Genomic DNA, 27700 nt, shown 5'->3' on the forward strand with positions numbered 1-27700 from the left:
AACATCTAAACATATCTCGAAATATCACGGAATAACAAATATATAATTTTAAGTATGTCATTTATCCTTGGGATTTGTATTATTTATGCAGAAAATATATTTTACAATATTTTATCCAATTAATTTTTTCAAAAGCAAAGAGTTATATTATATTTTTAATGCTTCGATTCGATTGATTAAAATACATATAAAGCAACGTACATTGTAACCCAGCTTGTGATTGGCTAGCTCGTTTTTGTGCACATTGTGATTGGCTAGATATTCCTGTCCCTATTTGTGATTGGCTGCTTGCTTTTTTCTGTGACAGTCAGCAGCACTTTGCTGTTATGCGTGAATATGTTTAATTAATTGAACTGTAGAGCTAAAGAAGGATATCAGTAACGCGCTTTTACAATAATTTTTGCCATAAAAAATATATATATGAATACGTTATAAGATTTAAATAAATATTTAATTGCTCAGGTCAGGCTACAGCACCGCGCAGATTCAGTCACACTGCAGCTACACCCGACACGATGGCGAGAATGATGGGTTAATGAATTAGTAATAATAAAAATAATCATATTAATACCAATAACGTGCTGTTAGCAGTGGATGGCCTACGACTCAGCCGGAGCGGAGAGAAGCGGGGAGGCGGCGTGGCTACTGCAACAGCAGCGGCACATGCAGCAGCCGAAAGCGGGCTGGAGCCCCGGGTACAACCCGGAGAGCAGCTGGAGCGGAGCGATGGTAAGAACCGGGGCTAGGCTAGGCTAAGCTAAGCTAAGCTAAACTACGCTAAGCTAAGCTGTGTTTGACACCAGTGTATCATTCATACAGAAGCAGCTTAACGTTTTATTTACATTTAATACAAATGCATCTTAATAATACACGGTTTTAATTCACTTTGTGTAAAAGTTTACGCAGCTGACTTTGAGCAAACTGTGCCGTCCTATTCAATTAGCTTTAGCATAGCATCTCTTACCAGCTATTGCCAGCACTTCAGTTACTAACCTTCACTTAAACTGTAGTAGCGTTGACATGTTAACCTAGTGTGTTTTCTATGTAGTTAGCTAGCTCACATAAATATACAACCCTGATTTACTTTGCAGAGAGATGTTCGTTTTATTGCCTAAGTTTGTAGTTTAGTTGAATAAGTTATCAGACCGGCCATTGCTGGCTTTGGTCAGCAAGTTGGTTATCTAGAGAAACAGGACTTATTGCGTAAAATTAGGTGGCCTTTATACAAGCAGTTAGCTATAGCTAGGTTTGCTAGTGTGTTTGGGTTGTTAATAAAAGTTGGATATCCTAAATTATCCCATTTTCTGCATAGCAGCGATATAATACTGTCAGAATTTACCAAATGTATCCCTACACTACTGGTAAAGTTGTAACCTAAGTGCACCTTATCTTCAGTGTTGGAGAACCAAAGCTTCCTGAGTGCTTCTGTTCTGTACTGAAATAATGCCTTTCAGATCTGATACCTATTTTTATTTCTATACAGTTAGCATAAAGAAACCTTTACTATGTCGGCTTCGTTGTTTTTTAATTGATTAAAACAGTCACACTTAAAATAAATTTCAATTCTTTACAGCAAATGTTGTCATAGAGCAGCTCTGCAGAGATCTGGGTCCAAAAGTGACTGCAGAATGAGTGGTCAAATAGTACTTTATTATTTCAATTTGTGCTTATTGTAAAAACAGGTCATGTATTATAAAAATCTGAGTAACTGCAGAACACATGCTAAATATTAGTACTGATGAAAGTGGTGTCCATAAGTCCTTAAAGGCTGAACAGTCCCATGCTGTCATGCAGAATCATCCTGCTGTGAAAGAATAATAGCCAGGGTTTAAAAGCAAAAAACAGGGAAAAGAGATAGCAGGAACAAAAATAACATCATAACAAACAAAGGAAAATTCGCAGAATATGGGAAATTGCCATGCAAGTAGTGGCATCAGCCTTAATGATGTACCAACATTGAGGAGAAAACAAGAGGCAGCTTATAATATGGGCTAGAGAAGGATAAACATATGTACAGTTAATGTAAAAGTAATGTTACAAAATAATTTGTATTATTTCTTCAATTCAGCCATATGGTGAACCACTAATATAGTGGTGACAACTACTATAGGACTAACATCATGTAATTTCTGCTTTACGGCAGGACTCTAATCCATATTGTGGCTATCCACCAAACTACTGGTACCCTCATTCGCATACTGCTGGACCGTATAGTAACACATACCCCTCTGGAGCAGAGGTCAATGGACAAGCACCGTACAATCCCCAGGTACAGTACCACATCTTCCTTCTTGTCTTAACACAGTGCTTAAAGTTTTTTTGCAGATTCACACTGGATAAAAAAAAATACACTGACTAATGCACTGATTAATACTGACATAAAATCATGCTACAATTATTGCCTTCATACTGTTAAAATTACACAGACTGCAGATTCATAGTAGATTAATTGTATTAGAGTAATACTAATTATATTAGAGTATTAAAGGTGTTTGGTATATATACTTTTTATGAAAATCAAACTGCTGTGCCTTTATTTCAGGCAATGTCAGGCTATCCCAATGGGGTGTACAATCCAGGACAGTACTCAGCCAATATGATGCACCCATCCAATCCGTTCTACTGCAGTGAGCAGATTCCTCCACGGCAACCACCTCAGTATCATAATCAGGGCTGCGCTGATCGGCCCGCGGGGAATTCTACTCAGCCTCCCTATGCTGTACCGCATTGCCAAGGGGTAGGTGATGATCCACTATTTAACCTTTTATGTTTGCTCATGTTTTTAGTGGTATCATTCGTTATATCGTATAGTAAAGGTCACAGCTTTTGATATGACTGGCCAGCTAAACACATACGTTTTTAAGGTTTAATAGTACAGCCTCTGTTCTTGTTCACTGTTCTTGCAGGGTCCTGGATATCCCCCTAATTCGTACCCACACTATGGAGATGGATGCCCCTCCAACCCTGGGTATCCCACCCAGCAGGCCATGCACTCAAGGCCCCAGCCTGAAGCCTGGCCCCATTCAGGCGGATATGGGCCAACACAGCCTCAACAGCAGTGGCAGCCTGGCACCCAGCCAGCTCACGGGCCATACGCTAACCATGCTAACCACGTCCGACCTCCACATCCTCCACCCTGGCAGGGGCCTGCGCCACCTCCATATGAACATAAGGTATCCAAGCTGTCTGTACATTAACTCGTCATTTTATAGCATTGATGGTCAGCAAAGAGTGGGTTTAGGTTCAGTTCTGGTCTGTGTGTCAAACTGACTAAAATCAGGCTCACAAATGTGAATTTTCTGAACCACAGAATGGAACTGTAGTATTGGAATGTATGTTTACTTGTGTGTTTGTGTCTCTGGTGCTTTTTTGTGAGCAACCATGATTTTTATGTTTAGCTTCTATTCTTGTTGCTTTACAGTAGTATCTTTAGGCTAGTTTGTTTCAAAGCTGTTTTGTTGTTTTGTATAGTAGGTGGTTGCTAAGGTGATGCTCAGTAGTTGTTTCGAAGGGTGGAGTTATGGCATCACAGATTGCTTCCAAGGGTGTTGCTACCATTTTTTTTACTGCTGTATGAAATAAGATGAACAAAGATTTTAATCTTGTTGCATGCACTGTGTTGTTTACCTTAGTTTTTTACAGATGTTATATGTTTTATTGATATGTTGTTTTATTTAATCAGGGAAAGGATAAAACACAAATGATTTGTCACCTCTATTTCTATTTTTCTGTTTTTGGTCAGACTGAGGGTTTCTAGAAATGATAAAGTGATGAATGTTGTGTTTCGAAATATCATCTTCATTAAAAGGAGGAAGAGTATAACTTTGCTAAACAGGGTTAAATAACTATTGAACATGTTACTGCTTCGGTTACCAAATATAGGTGCAAGCAGTGGTCACTTAAAACTGTTTTAAGTCAGAAAAATATAGTCAATTCATAAATAAAGGTACAATCATCACTTCAATACGTGTATCACCACAGTTAGGCCTAATTGCATGCTTTCCTCAAGACCATAAACTCCAACACACATGTTCTACACATCTAAACGTGTGGGCTAGCCAAAGATATCTTAGGTCAGATGAGGTGCTGTACTCAAGCAGAGAGTTCAGTACACAGTCTTTCAAGCCTTTCAAGTCCTTCTGTTTCTCTCTCACACACACACACGCGCACACACACAGGAATAGCTTAAAGGAACTCCAGCTTAAAGAAAGCACAGTCCATCTGACCCTCAGTGACACTGTAGTGTCCTAAAGCTGGTTATGTAATAGAACTCAGCTCTCCTATTGTAAAGCTTTACACTCTGATACTTAAAAGAAAGTCAACTGCAAATCAGTAAAAGTTAATACAGTGAGGGAGGAAAATGCACAAAAATAACTTAAAATGGAGAGTTTCTTACTTTTACAATTATTTAATTGCAAACTATATTAACCAAAGAGATTCCATGTATTGTTTGCTCAACTCAGTTTGCTTTGTTAATATACATCTATCCCTGCATTTCAGGCCTGCCATACATTTCAAAAAAGTTCAAACAGGTGTCATCAAATATCAATGATCCTTTATTGAAACATAGGCACTCTAAACTCTTTAAGACTTCCCCCTCAATTTGACTTACAAAAGTTACTTCTTTATTACTCCACATGATGGCGCTAATGAAATGAATAGGGTAAACCTGCACTGAAGAATATTGGTTGTTAAATTCTTTAAAACTGGCACCAATAAATATATTATTACTGGTATTTTATCCTGTTCAGTAACACAGTTACAACTTATTGCATAATGAATTATTCAGAAATAGTATAGTAGTATAGTCACCTAAAATGCAAAGATAAATCACAGTACCACCCCTAAAAATAAAAATAAATGATATATTCATCTCTGCCCACGTTAATTACATTTATTCTTGTTCATATATTTAGTATTAAAAAGTCATTGATATTTAAACAGTGCTCAGTAAAACATTTAAATAAAAAAGAATAAATGTTGTCTTCTCAAATTTACCCAGGAACCTCCATATCCCGGTCCGCCAGTGCATCCTCGAAACCAGGCTTCGGGCCCCAAACCTCGACCCAACACCCCAAACCCGAACCCGGGCCAGCCCAAACCTTCTGAGTACAGCGCCCCTCCTCAGATCTACAACAGAGCAGCCTCTGGTGGCGGAGGCGTGAAAGGCGGCCCAGAACCCAAACCAGCGCCGAATGACCCGCCTCCAGCAAGCTCTACCCCTACGACGATCCCCTTCAGCGATAACCCCAGCCTGGCTCGAGTCCAGCAGGTCCTGGCCAGAGTCCAGCTGCTCGAAGAGGACGTGGATGAGTTTGTTGGCAAAAAGACGGACAGAAGCTACCGCTGCCTGGAGGAGCTGCTGACCAAAGAGCTGCTGGAGCTGGACTCAGTGGAAACCAACGGCCAGGACAGCGTCCGGTACGCTCGGAAAGAGGCTGTGCAGAAGATCCAGGCCATCCTGGACCGCCTGGAGAAGAAAGCCTTCTAGCCCTAGTACCAGCCAATAGAGCGTCAGAGATAGTGGGTTTGATTGACACTTGGTTTGCTCGATTTTTGTTCTTTTGGTTTTGGGGTTTTGTTTATAGTTTTGTTTGTTGGGATTGGGTGCAGCATACAGGATGTTTTATAGATCAGTAAGTATCTAAAAGTCAGTTTTTGGGGTGGGTGTTTTTGTCAAAAGCAGGATTTCTCCGTTACCAGATAAATTAAAACAGGATTCTGCATGATTTCATGTTTGAGATTAAAACAGCCATAGCTTGGTTTGGTTAAGGATAAAATTGTGATTCATTGTAGAGAAAATTAGATTCTGATTTCTTTACAGTGGTGGTGAATAGCAGCAGATGAGCCATGAGTACTACACAAATATAGCAATTTTATTCACTAGTCAAACCCACCAGTGAACCTGCACATGAGTTTTATGTGGATTTATGATGATGGTTATAGTGGCAGTACGTGACTAATAAACATTTATTTGGTCTCGATTTTTCTTTTTTCAGCTTTGCCCTGCATATATCCCTCCACAATAAATGGATTGTATGACCAAAACTATAAGAACAAGAAGAGTCTCATGCATTAGTTTTCGTATCCATTAAGAGAAATAACTTTCTATAAGGGATATTTTAGTGGTTCAGATGTCCTATTCCATTCACCACCACTGTAAACAATTCTGATTATGTATGATTCATCACCTGACCTGCCTCACGTCATCACTGGGTGAGCTGTGTGTGGTTTGCATTACTAAAGAGTACTGTGAAAAGGTTTTAGAACCTAGAATGAGAAGCTTCTAATCTGAGCAGTAAGTTATTATTTCCTGAGTAAATCACTAATGTTAGAGTAAATAAATAGCAAAAAATCTTATATTGCTGGGATTAATCATTGTAAATCATCTGATTATGTATTTAAACCTCTGCACAGTACTGTATGACCATCTAAGCTTCTCTTAGTGAATGACAGTGTGTTAGACAATCCAGTATTTTTGTCTTAGACTAATAATAACTCAGATTCTTGAAAGCATCTTTTTGTTGAGGTTCGTGTAAGTGGTAGAGATGGGCTCAGTTTTCCAGACAGGGATTAAGCCTAGTCTTGGACTGAACAACATTTTAAATAGAGATTTTCCATTGAAAGAGATGTATAGTTTTAAGACTAGGCTTAATTCCTGATTGGAAACACTGTGTTTTTGTGCTTAGATGTTACAGAAATCAAGTCTAGACTATTTAGAAATCCTGCCTTTCTTAAACACCCTCCTTTACATGGATTAAGCCTAGTTTTAGACAAAAAAAATCCCTACCCCAATGTTTAGGGTAGATGAATGTTATTTACTAAATGAATATAGGATGAGATTAATTGTCTTGGTTTAGGCTTAATCTAGGTGTGCAGATACTGACTCTGTGTATTTGTTTCTGGCTGGGTCATCTTTTCAATCATAAAAAAGAGAAAAATCTATCACTCTCTGTGCCATAAACATAAACACAGTTTATATAAGGATAGGATTGGTTTGACCGCTGACTGAAGTTGCTGGCTGCATCTAATGCATTAATTTCAGTGTACTTTAAACCTGTGTAGTAGTTATAGAGCAGTCCGTCACATTACATACACACTCATTCAGGCTATTAAGTGGTCCTAACAGTGTCTGTTAAGTCATGTAGTCCTAAGGGTGTGCCATAGAAGCTACACTGATCAATACGTCCTTCATAAACTGTTGTTTGCATGTATATTTCACACTATTCTTGGTCACTGCCATGCTAGAACTCGCTGAAGGGAGGTCATTTCCGCCACTTTTCTTGAACCAGTTGCAGAAAACCACAAGTCAGGAATATAAATATAAAATATTACTACTTCTACTTACTATATCAAGCCATTGCTTACTAGTAGTTAATGCCAGTATACCCTGCAATAGTGGCACATTTATTAGGGGATAAGTGTGATTTCTCAGTTAACAAGACACAAAAGTTTTTGTATGATTATTCTAATGGAAGTCATTTGCCCCGTTTTGGTCTGTTATAATTGCAGAAAAAACATAGTCATAAATATAAACATGAAATATTATTACTTCTGTTATGGTTCTGTTAAACCATTGCTTAGCAGTAATTATTGACACTCTACCCTGCGATAACAGCTAATTTATAAGGGGATAAGTAGGACTTATGAGTTCATTTGGAAATGGTAGTTAAAACCTAACCTATTTAAAATTACAGAGAAAGTGTAATTGTGTGTAATTCACATTAAATCCAGAAATCCTCATTATTATTACTGTTAAAATACTTTACATATTTGAACTTGTATACATATTTTTTAATTCTGTTTGCAGCATGTGTAGCATGTGGTAGATTACCACAGACAATAATTTTATTATGTTTCCTTGAAATACAGGGCATCCAATTAAGCGTAACATTTTGACCACCTCCTTGTTTCTATATTCACTTTGTAGTTCTATAATTACAGACTGTAGACTTTCTGTTTCTCTGCATAAAATACCACCACAGAGCAGCTATTCTTAGAACAGCAGTGGCATTAGCATGTTGGTGGTTAGTCTGCATTGTGCTTGTACTAGTAGATCAGATACAGCAGTGCTGCTGGAGTTTTTAAACACTGTGTTCACTCACTGCCCAGTCTATGAGGCCCAATCCCATTTCACCTGTTGGCCCTACAACTTACCCCTACCCCTTCTTCTTCTTTTTTAACTTATAAGAATCCACCACTACCTGAGAATTGGGACAAACCTTTAAGCACTAGCTGCTGGTTAACTAGTTAACTTTAGAGCATTGTGTGTATTCAGAAAGGGGGGAGATGGTGCAGAAATTAAATATTATTGTCCATTCCTTAAGTCCTGAAATTAGCTTTAATTTTATTTTATTACTTTTTTATGCTTGTTACTTTTTATTTTATTACTTTTTTATGCTTGTTATAAAGAATTCGGCCATAAAACATTGAAACTACACATTGAACTGTGGCAATATAGAGCTAACCGTCACTTTTAACAAGGAAAATGCTTACATTTGTGGGTTTCTTTGGTCGCTTGTTCCACCATCTTACCAGAGATTCTCATATCCCTCAGTTAAAAGTGTGCATCTGAAATATTTCCGTATGAAGGGCTAACAAGCCCTATCCTTTTCCCCTACCCTTCCAGCCTGACAAGAATTAGGACACCCCTAGCCCTTGGTGTGCACATGCAAACAGAGGGGTAGGGGTAAGAGGTAGGGCCAAGGGGTGAAATGGGGTTGGACCTTAAGACACACGTACCTAGCTGCTCTGCTATGTAAAAGTAAAGTAAAAAAACATAACCTTAATTAGTCCTGGTCATTTTAAGTCCTTCATCAATGGTCACAGGGTTCAGCCCACAGAATGTTGATGGACTATTTTCGGTCCAACAATGCCAATGAGGTGTACAAAAACTCCAGCAACACTGGCTGTGCAACACACTTACACTAAGCACTTCCCAAATAATATCTGCTCTGTTGCAGTCTTGTGGGTTTCTGACAAACAGGGTGAAAGAAGGAAAATAAAGTCTGTAATATTTATAGAATTACAAAGTGCTCCTATAAGCTTAGTGGAGCTCTGGAAAAAAATATCGGGTGTAGAAACAAGGAGGTTGGCATAATGTTATGCTTGATATGTGTATATCTGTCTTAAAGGTGCAGTAACATAAACATCCTGTTGAATTCTAAGGGATAAAAAAGTCTGGAAATCCCATTTGGAAATGAATTTAGACTGTGTTTGGTCCATAAACCCATACAGATCTTAAAAGTCAAGATACAAGCTCTTAAATATTAATACAAGCCTAGTTAAATATGTTAAATGGTCTTGTATAGATATTTTGGTTAACAGGCTTTTTAGTCGGTCTAGTAATAGACTATTCTTTTTAAATGCTGAAGAGCTGTTTTTGTGGAAGTTTTACCGTTCTGTGTTACACCTCCAGGAGTACATACATGTTCAGCACATGACAAGCAATACTAACAGGCCTTTTTCAAGGGTTAACATCATTTTATCGGTTTTATTTCTTGTTTATTTGTCATTTATGGGAGTGTTTGTCATTATTTTGAGCAGTTTCTCAACGTGTCGTGAAATCAGTAAAGCCAGTGTTCTGTCCGACCTGTGGGCCTCAAAAATGTGAGTGTTTACAAATGTGTGGACTAGGCCTTTTTTAGCGCAATGTAAAAATTTGTATTTATAAAAAAAAATCAAAGAGGGAGCATGGACAGGGAGGACTGGACATTTTCTGTGCGTACTAATAATAATAATAATAAAAAGAAAATAACAGGGGGGAAAATGATGATAACTTTAATGCCACTGTATTTAATACTTTGCACCAAAGTCACTTTCACCCTGGACCATTCAACAGGTCTTCCTCCAGTCGCGAAGGATGTTTTTTTAAGAGAAAACTCTATTGTGCCATGTTATCGGCAGGTGCTTTTCATATACGATGATAAACTGAAATATGATATACTGAAGTAACAATAAGTTGAAGGTTTCTGTCTAAAGCTGTTGTTCTCTGCATGTAATTAGTCTAATTAATTTGTTGTGTGTGATCTCTCCCCCCTTTCCCTCTATAATTCTGTACAATCTCATTATATAAACCTAAACATTGTATAATAGACAAAGCTTTACAAAAAAATGAGAGTATATTTGTATAACATGTACATAGGAAACACCTGAACTCCAAAATAGGACCAAAACCTGCTTGCTGAGGTTTCCAATGTAATGCATGTTTTTGAACACAAGAGGGGATGTTTTCCCCCAATTTAATGACAGTAGGCTGCTCACAATAAAAAAAAGAAATCACAAGACATTGAAATAACTGGTGTTGCTTATTTTGTGTTTTAAACTAGCTTAGAATATGAGTTTGAGATATACATGGTGACCATTCAGCTTAAGTTAAGAGTAGGTCTAACATCTACATACAGCTCTGGGAAAAACATAAGAGAGCACTTAATGATCACAAGCCATCAAACCAAGCTGAACTGCTTAAATTTTTGCACCAGAAGTAAAGGCATAAAGTTATCCAAAAGCAGTGTGTAAGATTGGTGGAGGAGAACGTGCCAAGATGCATGAAAACTGTGATTAAAAAACAGGGTTATTCCACCAAAATATTGATTTCTGAACTCTTAAAACTTTATGAATATGAACTTGTTTTCTTTGCATTATTTGAGCTCTGAAAGATCTTTAAATATTTTTTTATTATTTTAGCCATTTCTAATTTTCTTCAAATAAATGTTTTATTTGGAATTTGGAAGAAATGTTGTCCATACTTTATGATATAAAATGACAATGTTCATTTTACTCAAATATATATAGCAAAATCAGAGAAACTGATTCAGAAACTGAAGTGGTGTCTTAATTTTTCCAGCCAAGGTCCTTACTCCCTACGCTTCTGGTAACCTTACTCAAGATGTTGGGACATTGCTGTGAGAAGTATTTAATGGCATTCATTCACACACGACTGAACACATCAATAAGCTTCATCACTCCAGAAAACCCCAATGCTGCAGGGCTTTATACCTCTGTAGATATTACTAGGCCTTTGACATGGTGACCTTATCTCCGTCCCATTCCTTTGATAAGTGCTTGCTTTGTTGTTAAACCCACAACATTAGATTGACATCAAGCTCTGAAGTTGGGCAAATGTTGAATCTTGGTGGGAAATCATAGTCACATATCCTGCAAACATCACCATTGCATTGACATCAAGAGCTAACATTAGAAAGATGTTAAATTTTATTTGGAAAACAGTCATATCCTTCACACATCAATGTTGTGTTGACACTGAGCTTTAGTGTTAGACAGACGCTGAATATTTTGATAACTTATAACCATAATTGAAAACCAATGACATATTAACATCTATCAATGTTAAAAGTTGTACATTTGTAAAATTGTTTGGACGTTAACATTATGAAATTTTGCTAACATTTGATTTAGGAGTGTGCTCAACTGAACATTTGTGTCAGAAGCGGGTAAATATTTTAAGCAATTAACATTGCTTATCAGAATGACTGGATATTTTTGTACATATTATCTATGGCAGGATAGTTTCTAATAAAATGATCAGTAAAAGTAAGGGCATGGTGTTACTTTCATGGTTCATCAGGCTTGCTTAATATCCGATTCCTCTTCAGATCTTTTTGTCAACCAGTGAACCTCTCTTAAGTAACAGCAATCTGGGTCAGCAGCTCCGCTGGACTGCTGCCGTCTGGATTTAGAAGGAGGGTCTGGCTACTCGTAAAGAGATTCAGGTCAAATATCAAATAGCAGTCTCCTCCACAAGCAAATGAAAGGCAGCAGCAAATTCATTCCCGACTATAATGAACCCATTTCATACCCAATTGTTTGGTTGTACACTAGTCAGCATCATATTACCCATTAAATCTCTGGCAGGTGAAGTAAATAAGATTCATGGCCTGGTTCATATGGCTCCCATCACATGGTGGATCTAAAAGGGCATGTTCAGACTTCCACCCCAAATATGATTTCTGGCACTTTTAGATTTTATCCAGATTTTTTATAGTCTAGACAGCCAAAAAACACATTTATAGGTGGCTTCAAATAGATGCTTATCTGGATGCTTATTTGACACTTATTTCAATGGATTACAGTGTTTCCTATGCACCACTCACAATGTGTCAAACAATAGCCTTATCAAATCCAGAGTAACAGAAGACGTCCATTCATCTCTCCTGCTTCAAACGAAAGCCACGCCAACAGCATGCTGACTGACACATACATCAGTACCACAGCAACCCATGCAAACAGATTGGACCCATGTTTGCACACGCAAATCCAATCTGATCACTTGCAAAAAATAGTGTGGAGAGTTGTCACCAGATCAGATTGTAGGTTAGAAGAAGAATTATCAGTTAGAAGTAGTAGTTAGATTGTTAGGAAATAGTTGTAATGTGTGCAGTGCATTTGGTAAGTGTATGAACACTTGCTGCTAAGTTTTGAACATACTGAATAGAATTAAGCCGATATGCTGGAAGTATAAAAGGAAGATAGTTGTGGTAATCAATATGTGAAAAAATAAAAAAGCATCTACAAACATTTTGGAATCATATTAGAAAAAAGAGGGCTGGTGCAGAGTGGTCCAGCGGTCTAAAGCGCTGCCACTATGAGCAGGAGGTCACAGGTTCGAACCTCCGCTCATGCAGCTTTGCCATCAAGCTGCCGGCGCTCAGAGGGAGCACAATTGGCTCTGCTCCCTCCGGGTGGGTAGATGGCGCTCGCTCCTCACATCATTGAAGGGTGATGTCCACAGCACAGGGTGTCTGTGAGCTGATGTACCGGAACCGAGTCGCTGCGCTTTCCTCCAAGCACACTGGCTACTTGGCAATGCTGCATCAGCAGCAGCTCAAAAAGAAGCGGTGACTGACTTCACATGTATTGGAGGGGGCATGTGTTAGTCTTCACCCTCCTGGTGTGTTGGGGCATTACTAGTGATAGGAGTCCTAATGAGTGGGTTGGGTAATTGGCTGTGTAAATTGAGGAGAAAATGGGAAAAAATTTGAAAAAAAAAGAAAAAGAAAGAAGAGGGCTGAGGCATTCATTGATGTGATGATGAAAAAGGCAATATTAGGTATTTGGTTTTAATGTTATGGCTGATTGGTGTAAGTTTCACTGACTTGTATTAGCCTAGTCTGCCTTCAGAGCTGGTTAACAAGTCAATGTTATTGGTAACCATGGAGAAGATTTACTGCATGTGTGTGAGTCATATATATATACGCAGATAGATTACACTGTGTGTATAAGGGGTCTGTCTTGAATGCGCAGGCCAAGCATAGCTGATTGAAAGCCAAGTCCATGAATCTGAAAATAGCCCACTGTACTGACCCGCCTGCCTGCCTGACCCAGCCTTCTGAACACTGTGAACTGACAGCTTGGAGATCGACAGACCTCTTCACTCCTCCAGATCGCCTGAAATCGAGACCCACATCACGGCTCGGGTTTCATAACAAAACTTCTGCATCTTCTTCAATAAAACAGGCCAACAAATGTCATCCAGGACCAAATCCTCTGAATGGAGGAGAGACTCCCGTTCCTACCAAGTGGAGGTTGATTTCACCTCGCCCGGCTTGGCCGTGATGGAGGTTGAGAAACTTCTCTTCTGCGGAAGATCGATCAACAGCCATGCTAATGAAGTCTGGCCCAGACTTTATATAGGAGACATGTAAGTGACCTGCGGTTACTCTTGGAAGATCCTGCACTGCTCATTGTAGAGATTCATACTTGGAAAAGTAGATTAATATTTTAACAGTAGCTTCTGAATCTTGTTGATGGTAACTACATTGACTATAATAGGGGGAACTGCGTCTCTTAATTTTGATGGAGCTGCACAAGACCTCAAATTCCTAATTTGTATCTCTTAGCTTGTCAACAAATGCATGTGCACAGCTGGCCATCAGGAGTGCTCAAAACACAATTTGTTTGTCAATGGAGTAACTTGAATAAAGTGAATTAAGTTAACTCCCCACCTCCCCAACTACCAATTCTGACATAATGCTGCTTTAAATCAGTGTCATGTCTTTGTACCACAAAAGCCAAGCATTTCAAGCATTGCTTATTGTTTTGTTTTTTTTTTGCATTTTGACCTAATGCGAATGTGACTGATGTTCTATATGTTATGGTGTTTTTTTCTGATGAATGCTTGAAAACTTATAATGATAGGGATAGGGATTTTTACTTCAATAAGGTTTTTGTGTAAAAAAAAGCTCCTATTAGTTTGTGAGTACAAATTAAGGATGGAAATTAACAAAATATACAAAATGTACATTAACAATTCCAATACAAGAAAAAAAACACAGTTTAAAAACAGAAAAACTAATACAAATAAAACATGAAACACAATAAAACTATATATATATATTCCAACTCATAGGGTATGAATTCATATTTCATGTTAGCTATAGCTAGATAATTCTAATTCTATTAGTATTTCTAGACTATTCCCCACAGGGTGTGTAATTATTTAGGCTGGAAGTTAGCATCATGCTAGTTGGTGTGTTTCCAGGCCTTGATTACTTGTTAGCTACCTTAGTATACTCTAGCATTTTCCTATATGTCTGTCTAATGCTTATTAGTTATTAATATTATTAGCATGTGTATGTGTGTGTATTTGTGTGTGTTTGTCCCTTTTTTACAGGGACTTTGCTGAGAACCGAGCAGAACTGCGCAGGCAGAACTTCACTCATGTCCTGAACTGCGCTCACAGCACCAGGAGAGGGGCTGAGTTTTATGACGGAATGGGCATCACCTACCTGGGCATTGAGGCACACGATTCACCAGCCTACGACATGAGCGTCAACTTCAACACTGGAGCAGAGTTCATTCACAATGCACTCAGAGGAAGGGGTGAGGTGTCTGCACAAGTCCACCTGAACAAAAAAACTGTATACTGTTATTTACAAAAACTGAGGCTAATGTGGCTAACATGCAGCTACATTTAGCTACCAGTTAGCATTATTAATTTATTTAGTTTAACACTATTTTATAGGTTATATTTTATAGGGAATTAAAACAAATCTGCCTTCCTGTTCCTGTTATTTATGGATTCCACAAAACCTTTAAAGGTTTTCTATAAAATATGTTAGCAAGATTCTGGCAGTAGATCCTTAAAAAAATTAATTCCACATCTCTATAATATTCATGCATTTCCACAGAAATAATTTTGCAATCTGTCCTATCCATATCTGTTCGTTTATGCTTGTCAGTCAACTAATTTCAAGATGGTAGTACCCAGAGTACTGCCTCACGATACTGTGTGTATAAATAGTCTTTTTAATAAGTTAATAAATGCCTAGTTTTTAATAAGTTCTCAGTGCCTAGCTTTAAATCTCATGGCCCTCGGATTTTTACCAATTATTTGTGGAGCTACTTCGAGCCTAGTTAATGGTGTAAAATAGCTATTTTCTTGCATGGGCAATGCTATTCACTAGCATTGTAAGCCTGTTGGGAGCATTGGCTAAAAGTGCAGTATTTCAGAATGCAGAGGGAGAACAAAGGTGAACTATTTAATGAAATTTCATACTCATTTTAATGTTTCACTAAACCCCAAATCTGTTTTTTCTTAAGTCTCATAAGCCTCCTTGAGCATCAATGTGTCCAATGCCTACAGTTGGGTGTAATGTCTCGCTCACATGCTACCAGAATTATGGTAAATACAATTCTGAACTAGAATGTTGTATATGAACATCCTCTTAAGTTGTAATTTGTAGAAAGGAACTTTTAATTAGGGATATAAAATATGAGATATTATTGAATAAATTAAAAATTTGAGTTGGCTTAAAATTTTTAACAGGGTGGAAAATAACACAGAAGGGGTTTTGGAAACATTTACTATCTATAGGCAGTTAACTATAAAGAACAATGCTTCATATACTTGTTAGCTACATTAGCATCATAGCTTTAGTGCTAAAATGTGGACTATAAACTTCAATTATTTGTTAGCAACATTAGCCCCATAGCTACAGTGCTAACTAATGGATTGTAAACTTGCATATAAATATATGGTGGCTAGCTACATTAGCTTCATTGTAAGTTGTTAGTTTTACCCAAACCATCACTTTAGGAGCATCATCGGTCTGTATTTATAAAAATAACAGGCACTAAAAACAACTTTTTCTCACTCTAGGTAAAATCCTGGTGCACTGTCACGTTGGAGTTAGCCGCTCAGCCACTGTAGTGTTGGCCTACATGATGCTGAAGCAAAACATGACCCTGGTGGAGGCGATCAACACAGTCAAAGAAGGAAGAGGAATTATTCCCAACCGAGGCTTCCTCAGACAACTTATTGACCTTCATGTTAAACTGCACGGCTACAGAACCTAAAGACTTTTACTGTGACTTCTGAACTCTGAGGACTGAGGACAGATCAGCATGAATGTAGTTTATCATCGATGATAGTTACATCAGAATATGCTGCTTTGCTGTTCACTTCAGTAAAACCTGGAATCACTGGGACTGGAACTGGAACTTGATTTTGTGTTTTTGTAAAAATTTGAAGTAAATAAAATCTTTGAAAATGATATGTATATTTAATAAATCTGTATAATGTAAAACATCTCTCAGTCTAGTTGTGAACCTGTGGCTGTGTTCTAAACCACTCCATTTAGCAGAATATTGCACTTCGAAGTAAGTGATTTACTGGATAGTTGCAGTGTATTTATTACATTTGAGGCAGTACAAAATTATGCATTTTTTTTTAAATAATATGATGTCACTTTGGGCTTCTACAAATATCCTTTTGGACATCCCTTTGTCATTTCAGGCATCTCTAAGAGCTCCAAGTTTCACTCTGTGGATGTCAAAGTTTCTTTTTGGGTATCTCCAAATGTTATTTTGGGTATGTTCAAGTGTGCTTTTTGGGCACCTCAAAGTGTCCCTTTGAGTATCTCCAAGTTTCTTTTTGGATATCTCCAAGTGTCCCTTTGGGTATCTCCAAGTTGCCATTTGGGCATCTCCAAGTGTCCTTTTGGGCATCTTCAAGTGTTCCTTTGGGTATGTCCAAGTGTCCCTTTGGGTATCTCCAAGTGTCCATTTGGGCATCTCTTCTGTGTTTGCATCTCCAAGTGTGCTTTTGGGCATCTCCAAGTGTCCTTTTGAGTGTCTTCAAGTGTCCTTTCGGGCATCTCCAAGTGTCCTTTTGGGCATCTTCAAGTGTTCCTTTGGGTATGTCCAAGTGTCCCTTTGGGTATCTCCAAGCGTCCATTTGGGCATCTCTTCTGTTTTTGCATCTCCAAGTGTCCTTTTGGGCATCTCAAAGTGTCCTTTTGAGTGTCTTCAAGTGTCCTTTCGGGCATCTCCAAGTGTCCTTTTGGGCATCTTCAAGTGTTCCTTTGGGTATGTCCAAGTGTCCCTTTGGGTATCTCCAAGTGTCCTTTTGGGCATCTCCAAGGGTCCTTTTGAGTGTCTTCAAGTGTCCTTTTGGGCATCTCCAAGTGTCCTTTTGGGCATCTCCAAGTTGCCATGTGGGCATCTCCAAGTGTCCTTTTGGGCATCTCCAAGTGTCCTTTTGGGCATCTCCAAGTTGCCATGTGGGCATCTCCAAGTGTCCTTTTGGGCATCTCCAAGTGTTCTTTTGGGTATCTCCAAGTGTCCTTTTAGACATCTCCAAGTGTCCATTTGGGTATCTCCAAGTGTCCCTTTGGGCATTTCCAAGTGTCCATTTGGGTATCTTCAAGTGTCCTTTTGGGCATCTCCAAGTGTCCTTTTTGGTATCTCTAAGTGTCCTTTTGGGCATCTCCAAGTTACCCTTTGGGCAAGTGTCCTTTTTGGTATCTATAAGTGTTCTTTTAGGTATCTCCATGTTTCCTTTTAGGTATCTCCAAGTGTCCTTTTGGGTATCTCAAAGTGTCCTTTTGGGCATCTCCACGTGGCTTTTGGGCATTTCCAAGTGTCCTTTTGGGCATCTCCAAGTGTCCTTTTGGGCATCTCCAAGTGTCCTTTTCGGTATCTTCAAGTTTTCTTTAGGGTATCTCCATGTGTCCTTTTCGGCATCTCCACGTGGCTTTTGGGCATTTCCAAGTGTCCTTTTGGACATCTCCAAGTTTCCATTTTTGCATCTCCAAGTGTCCTTTTGGGCATCTCCATGTATCATTTTTGGGTATCTTCAAGTGTCCTTTTGGGGATCAAGTTGCCATTTGGGCATCTCCAAGTGTCCTTTTGGGCATCTTAAAGTACCCTTTTGGGTATCTCCAAGTGTCCTTTTGGGCATCTCCAAGTGCCCTTTTGGGCATCTTCAAGTGTCCTTTTGGGCATCTCCAAGTGTCCCTTTGGGCATTTCCAAGTCCCCTTTTGGGCATCTCCAAGTTTCCTTTTGGGCATCTCCAAGTTTCCTTTGGGCTATCTTCAAGTGTCCTTTTGGGCATCTTCAAGTGTCCCTTTGGGCATTTCCAAGTCCCCTTTTGGGCATCTCCAAGTGCCCTTCTGGGCATCTCCAAGTGTCCCTTTGGGCATTTCCAAGTCCGAAGTCCCCTTTTGGGCATCTCCAAGTCCCCTTTTGGGCATCTCCAAGTGTCCTTTTGGGTATCTCCAAGTGTCCTTTTGGGCATCTCCAAGTGTTCCTTTGGGTATCTCCAAGTGTCCTTTTGGGCATCTCCAAGTGTCCTTTTGGGTAGCTCCAAGTGTCCTTCTGGGCATCTCCAAGTGTCCATTTGGGCATCTCCAAGTGTCCTTTTAAGCATCTCCAAGTGTCCTTTTGGGTATCTCCAAGTGTCCCTTTGGGCATCTCAAAAGGTCCTTTGGGCATCTCCAAGTGTCCTTTTGGGTATCTCCAAGTGTTCCTTTGGGCATCTCAAAAGGTCCTTCGGGCATCTCCAAGTGTCCTTTTGGTCATTTCCAAGTTTCCGTTTTTGCATCTCCAAGTGTCCTTTTTGGCATCTCTAAGTGTAGCATCGTAGCATTAAGAACATTACCATAGGGAGTGAGAGTGCTTAATATGATGCTTGCTCAACTAGAAAAAATAAGAATTAGAAAATTATTTGTGCTAAGAAACTTTTGCATGTTGACAGTGAGTGTTAAATTTTCTTTTCATCTCACTGTGGATTAATGCTAAACACATAGGTCTCAGGAATGCTCCAGCGATTTCCTAACACTTTATTTACCTGATTAGAAGATTTTTCTCTGCTAGTAAACCTTCATAGGACTTTACAGTACCTGTGTAACACCATTCAGGACTACAAGTCAATGAACTTGAACATTGTTTTGCTTCGAGTCAGTGTAGATTATGCGTAAATGTTCTTACCTTCTCATTAATATTGTAAACAGATTTTTTTAAATAAATAAACTGTATGTTAAATTTTAATATAATATTTTTATATTAATCTTTAAAATGTTGAGATACTGAATATAACATTAAAATGTTTAAACGTTGTTTTAATTGGCCATACTTAGCTGTCAGTCATTGTTAGGCTCACTCACTCCTTGACTGGTGCTGTGTCTGTCCTGGGGTGGGCGGGGCGAAAAGAAAATTAGGGAAGACGCAGCTGCTTTGTGTTGAACATAACACGGTATATATGCAACTTCAGAAGCGTTAGTTCTCGACCGGAGAACCTGTAGTGACCAAACAGACGGTGAGAAACGGTGAATCTTCCCTACAGAGTTTAGTCTGGTTGTACAGTTGTGGTTAGCAGGGTGATCCTGAGCACACGAGGCTGTTTCAGCTGCAGTTTGGAGGCTGGAGGATGTTTGAGATGGAGATCGTCTCCCGGTAAACAAAATCAGCATGACTTGTTAACTGTTCACCAGTTCATTTTTATCACCACGCAGTTTCTATATCCCGACGCTCTGAGTGGTGATCAGATCTCCTCTTGTGATTAATATACTTTTTAATAAAGGTCACTGAAGGCAGGAACAGAGACGAAAGAAAGGAAACGGAACTGAGTGTAATGTATTGAGTGTATTATTGTAATGCAGGAAAATAAGTGTCCAAAAAAAAAAAAAATCAAAATCAGCAAACCTGGTTATATTCATGCAGAAACGCAATCAGTGAATAAAAGATTATTACCTGCATTAAAACGCGCGCCGGGCATAAAAGTGCATTCCGTGCGTAAAACCCGTACTGTTCGTAAAAGCGCATTTCGTGCGTAAAAACGCGCGCTGTGCGTAAAAGCGCATTCCGTGCGTAAAAACGCACGCTGTGCGTAAAAGCGCATTCCGTGCGTAAAAACGCGCGCTGTGCGTAAAAAGCGCATTCAGTGCATAAAAGCGCATTCCCTCCTAATCTGAGCGAGTTTTCCTTGCTACTGTCGCCAGTGGCTTGGACGCGGAACTAGCTATTTAGGTTTATTTAAATTGAAATGAATATTAGTCCTGATCATGTTGGGGACAATAATGATCTTAGAACTTAGTAGGTCATTACTAAACTAAAAGATTAATAAAAGCAAAGATTATCAAATAAAAAGCTTAATTCTCGTTTTCTGAATTTTCCATTTTATTTCTAAATAATTATAATTCGAAAATCAAACAAAATAATCTTTTAAAAGCCTGTGGTGTTTTTATTTTTTTTTTAACATATACCAAGTCTGTAAACTACTTCACATTTTATTACACCTTTAGAGATAACATTAACATCTACTCAACTGTCAATTTATAATGCTTGCCATGAATTAATGAATAAATAAAGCCAGAACACATTTATTTGCATAGGCCTAATTTAACTAGCAGTTTATCTTTCTGCAATCAAGATAGACTGGGAGATAAATTACAAAAAAATACAATTTTCAAAAAAATAATTATCTTTGTCCTTGAGCAGTTGTTATATAAACTGTGGATTTTACGCTTTGTCAATTTAGTATTACAATGTATGAGACCTTTTAGAAATTTGATTAGTTCTCATTATAACAAACCTGTTTGGGTTATACCCATCCTATGGGGTGGTGGTGTGGTCTTTGACCATTTGTAGTATTTCTTAAGCTAACAAAGAATTTATGCATAAAAAAACATTTATGGTTTCTTAAAATACACAGCAACGTATCAGAAATAACAACTGCCTGGACCTGATTTTGCATGCCTCAAAAAACTAACACCAGTTACTCCCTCACTGACATTCTGCATGGTAATTTTTTATCAGGAAGCTCATAAATTTGACAAAACTCTGGTCTATAATTCATGTTTAGAAATTGGAACCAAATACCATGTCTCTAAATGTGGTCTTGTATCAGTATGCTACTACCTATTAAAAATCTTGTCAACACATTTATCAAAATACCAGTTTATTTTACTCACAGAGAGAGCATGAGAGCTAACCCCTCCCCCCCCATCCCTCTCAACACACACCTTCACCAACACACACTCACCCCAACACACACACAGACACACGCCGTATTTCCTAGCACACTCTTTTGCTGCAGGATGGTGTAAATGCTCCATTTAAAATGTACTCTTTCAAAGCTCTGTAGAACTTAAAATCCTTCATTTTGTACACCAGCTGTACAAGCTGTTTGCGACAGTGTGGGCGGAAGCACAACTTGGCATTACCTACCCGATCTGTGCCCCTGCTCACTTTGCAGTGCGCATGCGTCCACATGTGGCAGGGCAGATCGGGTAGTGACAGCACGCCGTGCGTAAAAGCGCATTCCGTGCGTAAAAACGCGTTTCGTGCGTAAAAGCGCATTCCGTGCGTAAAAGCGCGTTCCGTGCGTAAAAGCGCGCTCCGCGCGTAAAAGAGCATTCCTTGCGTAAAAGCGCGCGCCGTGCGTAAAAGCGCGTTCCGTGCGTATAAACGCGTCCCGTGGTTTATTTAATTTGTGATTTTGTTTAAAATAGTGAATCTAATAAGCGAGAGTTTAACACGTTTTTGCCTGGCTATATATTTGCGCCTTGTCTGTTGGGGGCGGTCCAGTGTGAACTGAGAGAGAGAGAGAGGGGGGGGGAAATGTAACTAATTTCCAAGTATGAAGTATGAAAATAAATAGTCATACTCTATTGCCTAATACAATCTGTTATGTTATAATACAAGCTGCATACAAATTATATTAATAATAACATAAAAAATATATATTAAGGAAATACACGTGTGGTTTACATGTAACCCTTGGTCTTCCAGAACATCAGTGCCCAGTTTTATAAAAGCTGAACTGAATTTCCCTCTTAGATTTGCTCTTGACCCCTTAAAACCGCCTAATGGGCTGTCTTCGTCATAAACCCTTACATTTTCCCTTAAATATCGAACTTATCTTCAGCTAAAAACATTTATCTGTAGCATAAAGTTTCCCTTTGAATTATTTAAGCGACCTAAACCATTTTTAGATCAATGGGCTATTTAAACATTGTCTTCCCTACATTAGCGGATGTAAACTCTCGGTTTGGGACGCGCCCCGGGTGAGCCCACGGAATTTCCCTTGTTGCCAAACAACAGGTTGCGTTCAAGGCGGAGTTGCCAAGCAACGCCACTAGCAACACAAGTAAGGCTGCGCTGTGAACAGCAGTGCAGAATAAGCTCGTGAAGACAGAGAAAGTGAGTTTTCATTTTAACATGTGATTTATATATACATCTGTATTTACACAATTTTACGCAGTTTACCAGTTTATTATAGTTCAATACGGTTATTTAAGGGTCTCCAGAGCAGCGGATGGCTGGTACCCGAATTTCGGAGCAGCTGCCTCCGCTTATTGACCGGAATCAGTCGCCCCTGGCGTTTGGTCAGCGCGCCCTTCCGCGGCTAGCGGCGGAACTGCAAAACCCGGAGCTGACCGTCCGTCAGGGGGCGCTAGCGGCGCTGCGAGACCTCATTCACGACCCGGAGCGAGCTTATGAGACCATTTACCACGGTATGAAGCATCGTGTTGTGTGTACATGGGCCAATTCATTCTTCCAAATTAAACTTAATGTTTTATCTTTGTTGAACTCTGCATCTAATAATTGATATATTTAACTATTTAGAACATGTACTAGTCAAACTCAGGCAACTTTAAGAACTTCAAGGTTTTTAATACGAAGATGGTTAAATTTTTTAATTCCTTTGATTTTCTCTCAAGAAAATCTTTGTTTTAAAGAAATGGTTGACTGCATGTTTAAATAATTGATATTTATGACCAAAAATACTATATATATGCATGCACACTGTATTTCTCTTAAATATGCAAAGCCATTTTAATGTTTTCAAGATGACCCAAACCTGAAATTGATCAAATTTATTATCATGCAATTTATTAAACAAACGGATAAATGATGAACCAAACAGAACTGGAAAAAAAGTGGTTTACACTAACTAATATTCACATTAATAAATCAATAAACCAGGGCACAATACTCACTCACTCATCTTACTGCCACTCATTTCTGTTACTTTTTATGTTTTGAGTAACAGGACTGAAAGTAACAGGAATGAGATTTTAACATAGATGTGTATTTTAACTTAAATTACATCTCTAAAGGATTTAATAATTAGATTTCATGGTAAAGTTTATAGTTAGAGAGTGGGAGCAGGTAACAAATGCTATTTTTTCAGTCTTCTAAGTAATTTTTATTAATGTTTTTAATAAGTATCTTACTTTTGCAGTTAGGTCAACGTACAAGACACTATGCTTAATAATAAAATGTATTTAAAGTTATTATTTCGTGTATCTGTTGCTGCATGGTATATTTAGGTTGTTTGGAGAGGTTGAAGGTGTTGCTTAAAGACGAGGACAGCTCCATCAGGACAGCAACTACTGAGGTGCTTTATCTACTGACTGCACACAGCGTAGGCAGGTGAGTCACTTAGAGGATGTCTAACACAAATTAAGAATCAATAGAGTATGTACAGTCTCTAACTGAACTCAGACAAGGTGGAGTTCCAAAGAAAGGGGTTTCTGATAAAGTGGCCAGCCGATTTTGTGTGTGTTTGGGTCCACAGGGAGGCAATATTGAGGGAGGATGTGGTTGGCTGTCTCTCTGAGCTGCTGGACGAGCCTGTGGATGCCTGCCGCAGAAACACACACCAAGTGCTGAAGATGATGTCCGGATTTCCTGCAGGTTTGCGTCTCAAGCAGCTTATGGGGCCAAAAATGTATAGACACCTGTTCAACTACTTGTAGATACACATATTATATGGGCAAAAGTTTTGGGACACCTGCTTATTTATTGTTTACAAAATCAGGAATACTAAAAAAAGAGTGGAACCCTCTATTTTCCACACAAAAAAATTCCACCAAGATTTTGTGCTGGGACGATTTGATAGCATTTAGAAACAGACAAGAGCTTTAATGAGGTCAGGATGTTGGATGATATATCCTCTCCACCTCATCTTTAACTCCACAACTCATCCCACAAGTACTGGATAGAGCTCCTTCCAGATCGTTCCAGAGAACACAATTCCATGCTTGTTTATGCATGTTTATCTGCTCTATGGCTATATTTTTCTACAGAAACTGGATAAGCTGTGTTTACATTTATACATATGTACATCTATACTCAGTGTATTGTTCAGTATTAAAAAATATACTGTAAAGTGACAAACATCTCTCTTTCTTTCTTGCTCTATCACTCTTTGTGTAGGTGTGGCGTGTATGGTGTCTCTGGGTTTGGTGCCCCGGTTAGTTATGAAGGTCGCTGCAGAGACAGAGGACATTCGAGAGCTTGTCCTGTCCACTCTGGGCTCCTGCATGCGAGTGGACACTCAGGCCGCTCAGGCTGCTCTGGCCAGTGACGTAGTGACTGTGCTGAGGGAACAACTCACACACTCATCCACCAACATCCGCAGGGAGGCCACTGCAGCCATGATAGCCATCAGGTAAGATCTGCAGACCATTTGCTGCTGTAGACTGCTGTAGAATCTCAGTCATACCTTTAAAAAACAGTCTGTAAGTTTGGGGATTTAGAGACCTCTCTGGTGAGAATGTGTAATTGCACAGGACATGAGGAAGAGTACTTTTAATATAGGTAATACATGTAAATTAATTTCTTAATTTGGAGAGATTCTGTTTTTGAGGACATTGTTCTGTTTATTAAAGATCAATTACATCCAACAAACTTACCAGACCACTCTGTTTACAGAATTAATATATGAGATTACAGGAATAGTCATGCCGGGACACTGATACCATTAATTACTGTATTTGTCCTTTCCCAATTCAGAAATCTTAGGGACTGCAGCTTCAAATATACAGCTGAGGACATTTTAGTAGAGAAGAAAAAGTATGATGATGGTCTTTAAAAGCCAAAGTTTGATGAAAAATGATTTATTCCAGTTGTAGTCAATCAAATAAAGTCATGTTTGCTGTCTGGAGTTTACCTTCTGCAGTATTTAATTAGAATATTTTTTGTACTATGTTTTATTGTTGCCTATGAACTATGATGCATGAACTGCTTAATTTTGTTTAACACTGTTTATTGTTTTACACAGTAAGTAATATAGTCTAATGTAGGTAACATGTTATGGAAACATATGCTGCTTTCCATTTACCACGGAATTTCAGGACTAAGAATTATGTCACCTCCTAGTTGATGGTGTTAAATTAAATATTCCTATAATATTCATAACATTTAGAAAATCAGTTAGCTAAGGGTTTTGGGATTTCCCACATTGGTTTAACAGTAATTTAGTAGTGTCTTATGGCAAATCTAGTCAAAATATTTCTTCTTTTTATATTCCAGATTATCATTGTTAGCAGTGTCGCAAGTTAGCATTGTTATGGCAAAGCATCTGTCTTTAGATGCAAACTCTTTAGATGGCAGCAGTGTGTGGACAAGCATCTACATACAATCTCAAACCATGTGGAGGAATATCACTCTTTATCTCTCTTTTTTAGTGTCCCTCCGCAGGGGAAGGTAAAGGTGTGTGAAGAGGAGGTTTTACCTGTTTTGGTCCAGTTGCTAAGTGATGAAGACCTGGAGATCAAAGCCAATGCTGCTGGGACCATTATGAACACTGCAGTCATCACCAAGGGTCAGTTTCAGAAAATCCAAAATAGATTACATGAAAATAGCAAAAAAATATATATAAACACATTTTATTTAAATATGAATATATAAATATTTTTATAATGTTAGATTTTATAATTAATAATTTTGGAGCAGTTTTATTCATCCATTCCTCATGAAATTTTCACACAATGTAGGGAAGTTCCAGTCTCTGCAGGCCGGAGCTCTGGCCCCTCTGCTGCATTTGGTGGAGTGTGAGGACAGGGCAGTGTGTGCTAATGCTCTGAGGGCCCTCACCTGCCTGGCAGAGGTTCCCAGGGCCCGGGAACAGCTGCTCCAACACCTGCCCCTCCTCCAGACACGCCTGAACCATCCAGAGCCCATCATCCAGCGAGCTTCAGCCACAGCAATACAGGTCATCTCCTGGACCCCTTGACAGGCCAGCAATCCAATCAAACTTCTGAACAGTCTGAACCCACCTTGACTAATCTGTCATGAAAGTCATTCTGGAAGGAAAGGTGAAATAAAAAATATATTATAATAAAAATAATACAGATTGGGCACCCCTGTCAAATGATTCTCTGGGTGTAAATCAGTAAAATAAATTCTGTACCAAGACATATATCAACACATTGTAAAGCATCATTTCAGTAATTTTCTATCTTTACATTCTTCACACATTTATTTCAAGGCAAATTGCTTTGCACACATATGAACAGCAGATGTCACTCTAAACAGATGAAATGCTCCAGTGAGGGTATGTGCTCAGTGCTCCCAAAACAATATGGAGAATTTTTATACACATCATTATTTTTTATAAATACATATTCTAATTTAGGCCTGCAATGTTGAATACATATTAGAATACACAAATCTTTTCAAATTCATAAGTTTTCCCACAGCACATGACCACATCAGCAACAGTCCATGATCAACAGGTACAAAATATTATATATTCTTCTCTTTTTTATACATCACATCTACCTTTATGGATAAATCAAGAATCTCTTTCTCCAGATTTATTGATTACTTGTCATGGATATATAATCTTATATAAACCTATATTTGATTTGCAAACCTTTAATATCCAATCTGTGTACATGACCAAGGCTCCCAAATTTAATCATATGTAGGTACTTATATAGCCTAAATTACTGAAACACTGTACAAGTTGAGAAACAGCCCCAAAGTAGAATGTTTCCACTTCTATATATGAAAGTGGATAAGGCGTTCTTGGTGTCATATGCAGCATTCATCTTCCCTTTAAACATGGGGAGTCAAGTTGATGCCAAGAAGCTTAATTTTGATCTCATCTGACCACATCACATTTTCACAAGCCTTCTCTGGATCATTTGGGTGTTCATTGGAAAACTTCAGATGGGCTGATTATGAGCCTTCTTCAGTTGGAGTGCAGGATCTTAATACCTTATTGTAGTGTTATACAAAATAGTTTTCTGAATGTGCTCCCAGCTCCCTTGAGATCATTAAAAAAGCTCTGCCTTTTTTCCCTTAACTGTTATTTTGTATTTCTTCCACTTTTGAAGTATCACACCAACATTTGTCTCTTGCTCACCAAGCTTCGTGCTGATGGTCTTGTAGGACATTCTAGCCTTGTGCAGCTCTTTGGTGCTGCCCTAGGTGGTTGAGAGGTTTAAATGGAAGAGACTGATTTTGTGACAGGTGTTTTTTTATACACATAGCAAGGTGAGATTAGGAGTACTTCCGTAAAGGGAAAGGACTAATTTGTGTGACTCATGGGCATATAACGTAATTGTTTTGTTGGGGGGTCAGATTTTTTGTTGGTTGGCAGGGGATCAAATACTTACTGATAATTTATTTTATCAAACAAATTGATTTAGAACCTTTATT

At 38.6% G+C, this 27700-nt stretch overlaps 3 protein-coding genes and 1 long non-coding RNA gene across 5 annotated transcripts; 3 read left to right on the forward strand and 1 right to left on the reverse strand.

Moving 5' to 3' along the window:
* Positions 1-228: 228 nt before the first annotated feature.
* On the forward strand, positions 229-10297 carry bag4 (BCL2 associated athanogene 4). Its single transcript, XM_007247113.4, has 5 exons — positions 229-729; positions 2144-2269; positions 2543-2737; positions 2907-3173; positions 5003-10297. The coding sequence occupies exons 1-5, from the start codon at positions 595-597 to the stop codon at positions 5489-5491; spliced, it is 1212 nt and encodes a 403-aa protein (XP_007247175.3). The 5' UTR covers positions 229-594; the 3' UTR covers positions 5492-10297.
* Positions 10298-12469: 2172 nt separating this feature from the next.
* LOC103021710 (dual specificity protein phosphatase 26) lies at positions 12470-16551 on the forward strand. Its single transcript, XM_007247112.4, has 3 exons — positions 12470-13660; positions 14633-14841; positions 16121-16551. The coding sequence occupies exons 1-3, from the start codon at positions 13485-13487 to the stop codon at positions 16315-16317; spliced, it is 582 nt and encodes a 193-aa protein (XP_007247174.2). The 5' UTR covers positions 12470-13484; the 3' UTR covers positions 16318-16551.
* Positions 14784-26217, reverse strand: LOC125806104 (uncharacterized). Its single transcript, XR_007441418.1, has 3 exons — positions 26129-26217; positions 25767-25838; positions 14784-14864 (listed from the first exon to the last, which is right to left on the reverse strand). It is a non-coding gene; the product is annotated as an uncharacterized LOC125806104 (long non-coding RNA).
* On the forward strand, positions 22053-26453 carry rsph14 (radial spoke head 14 homolog). Of its 2 annotated transcripts, XM_022670476.2 has the most exons (7): positions 22053-22444; positions 22543-22758; positions 23578-23680; positions 23826-23944; positions 24467-24701; positions 25720-25856; positions 26029-26453. In XM_022670476.2, exons 2-7 carry the CDS (start codon positions 22560-22562, stop codon positions 26265-26267), a joined length of 1032 nt encoding a protein of 343 aa, XP_022526197.2. In that variant the 5' UTR covers positions 22053-22444; positions 22543-22559; the 3' UTR covers positions 26268-26453. The 2 variants fall into 2 exon arrangements, with proteins under 2 accessions (XP_022526197.2, XP_022526198.2); XM_022670477.2 differs by lacking the exon at positions 22053-22444 and having other exon boundaries at positions 22458-22758.
* The last annotated feature ends 1247 nt before the right edge of the window (positions 26454-27700 follow it).

The sequence above is a fragment of the Astyanax mexicanus genome, chromosome 12, assembly GCF_023375975.1.
Source record: "Astyanax mexicanus isolate ESR-SI-001 chromosome 12, AstMex3_surface, whole genome shotgun sequence".
NCBI lineage: Eukaryota > Metazoa > Chordata > Actinopteri > Characiformes > Acestrorhamphidae > Astyanax > Astyanax mexicanus.

Bases quoted from the DNA above. Each gene is read 5' to 3' on its own strand.
- bag4 (XM_007247113.4), top strand. From the start codon at position 595: ATGGCCTACGACTCAGCCGGAGCGGAGAGAAGCGGGGAGGCGGCGTGG. The intron at 730-2,143 runs GTAAGAACCGGG...GCTTTACGGCAG, and splicing joins GCAGCTGGAGCGGAGCGATG to GACTCTAATCCATATTGTGG. The intron at 2,270-2,542 runs GTACAGTACCAC...CCTTTATTTCAG, and splicing joins AAGCACCGTACAATCCCCAG to GCAATGTCAGGCTATCCCAA.
- LOC103021710 (XM_007247112.4), top strand. From the start codon at position 13,485: ATGTCATCCAGGACCAAATCCTCTGAATGGAGGAGAGACTCCCGTTCC. The intron at 13,661-14,632 runs GTAAGTGACCTG...CCTTTTTTACAG, and splicing joins AGACTTTATATAGGAGACAT to GGACTTTGCTGAGAACCGAG. The intron at 14,842-16,120 runs GTGAGGTGTCTG...TTCTCACTCTAG, and splicing joins CAATGCACTCAGAGGAAGGG to GTAAAATCCTGGTGCACTGT.
- rsph14 (XM_022670476.2), top strand. From the start codon at position 22,560: ATGGCTGGTACCCGAATTTCGGAGCAGCTGCCTCCGCTTATTGACCGG. The intron at 23,681-23,825 runs GTGAGTCACTTA...TTGGGTCCACAG, and splicing joins ACTGCACACAGCGTAGGCAG to GGAGGCAATATTGAGGGAGG. The intron at 25,857-26,028 runs GTCAGTTTCAGA...CACACAATGTAG, and splicing joins CACTGCAGTCATCACCAAGG to GGAAGTTCCAGTCTCTGCAG.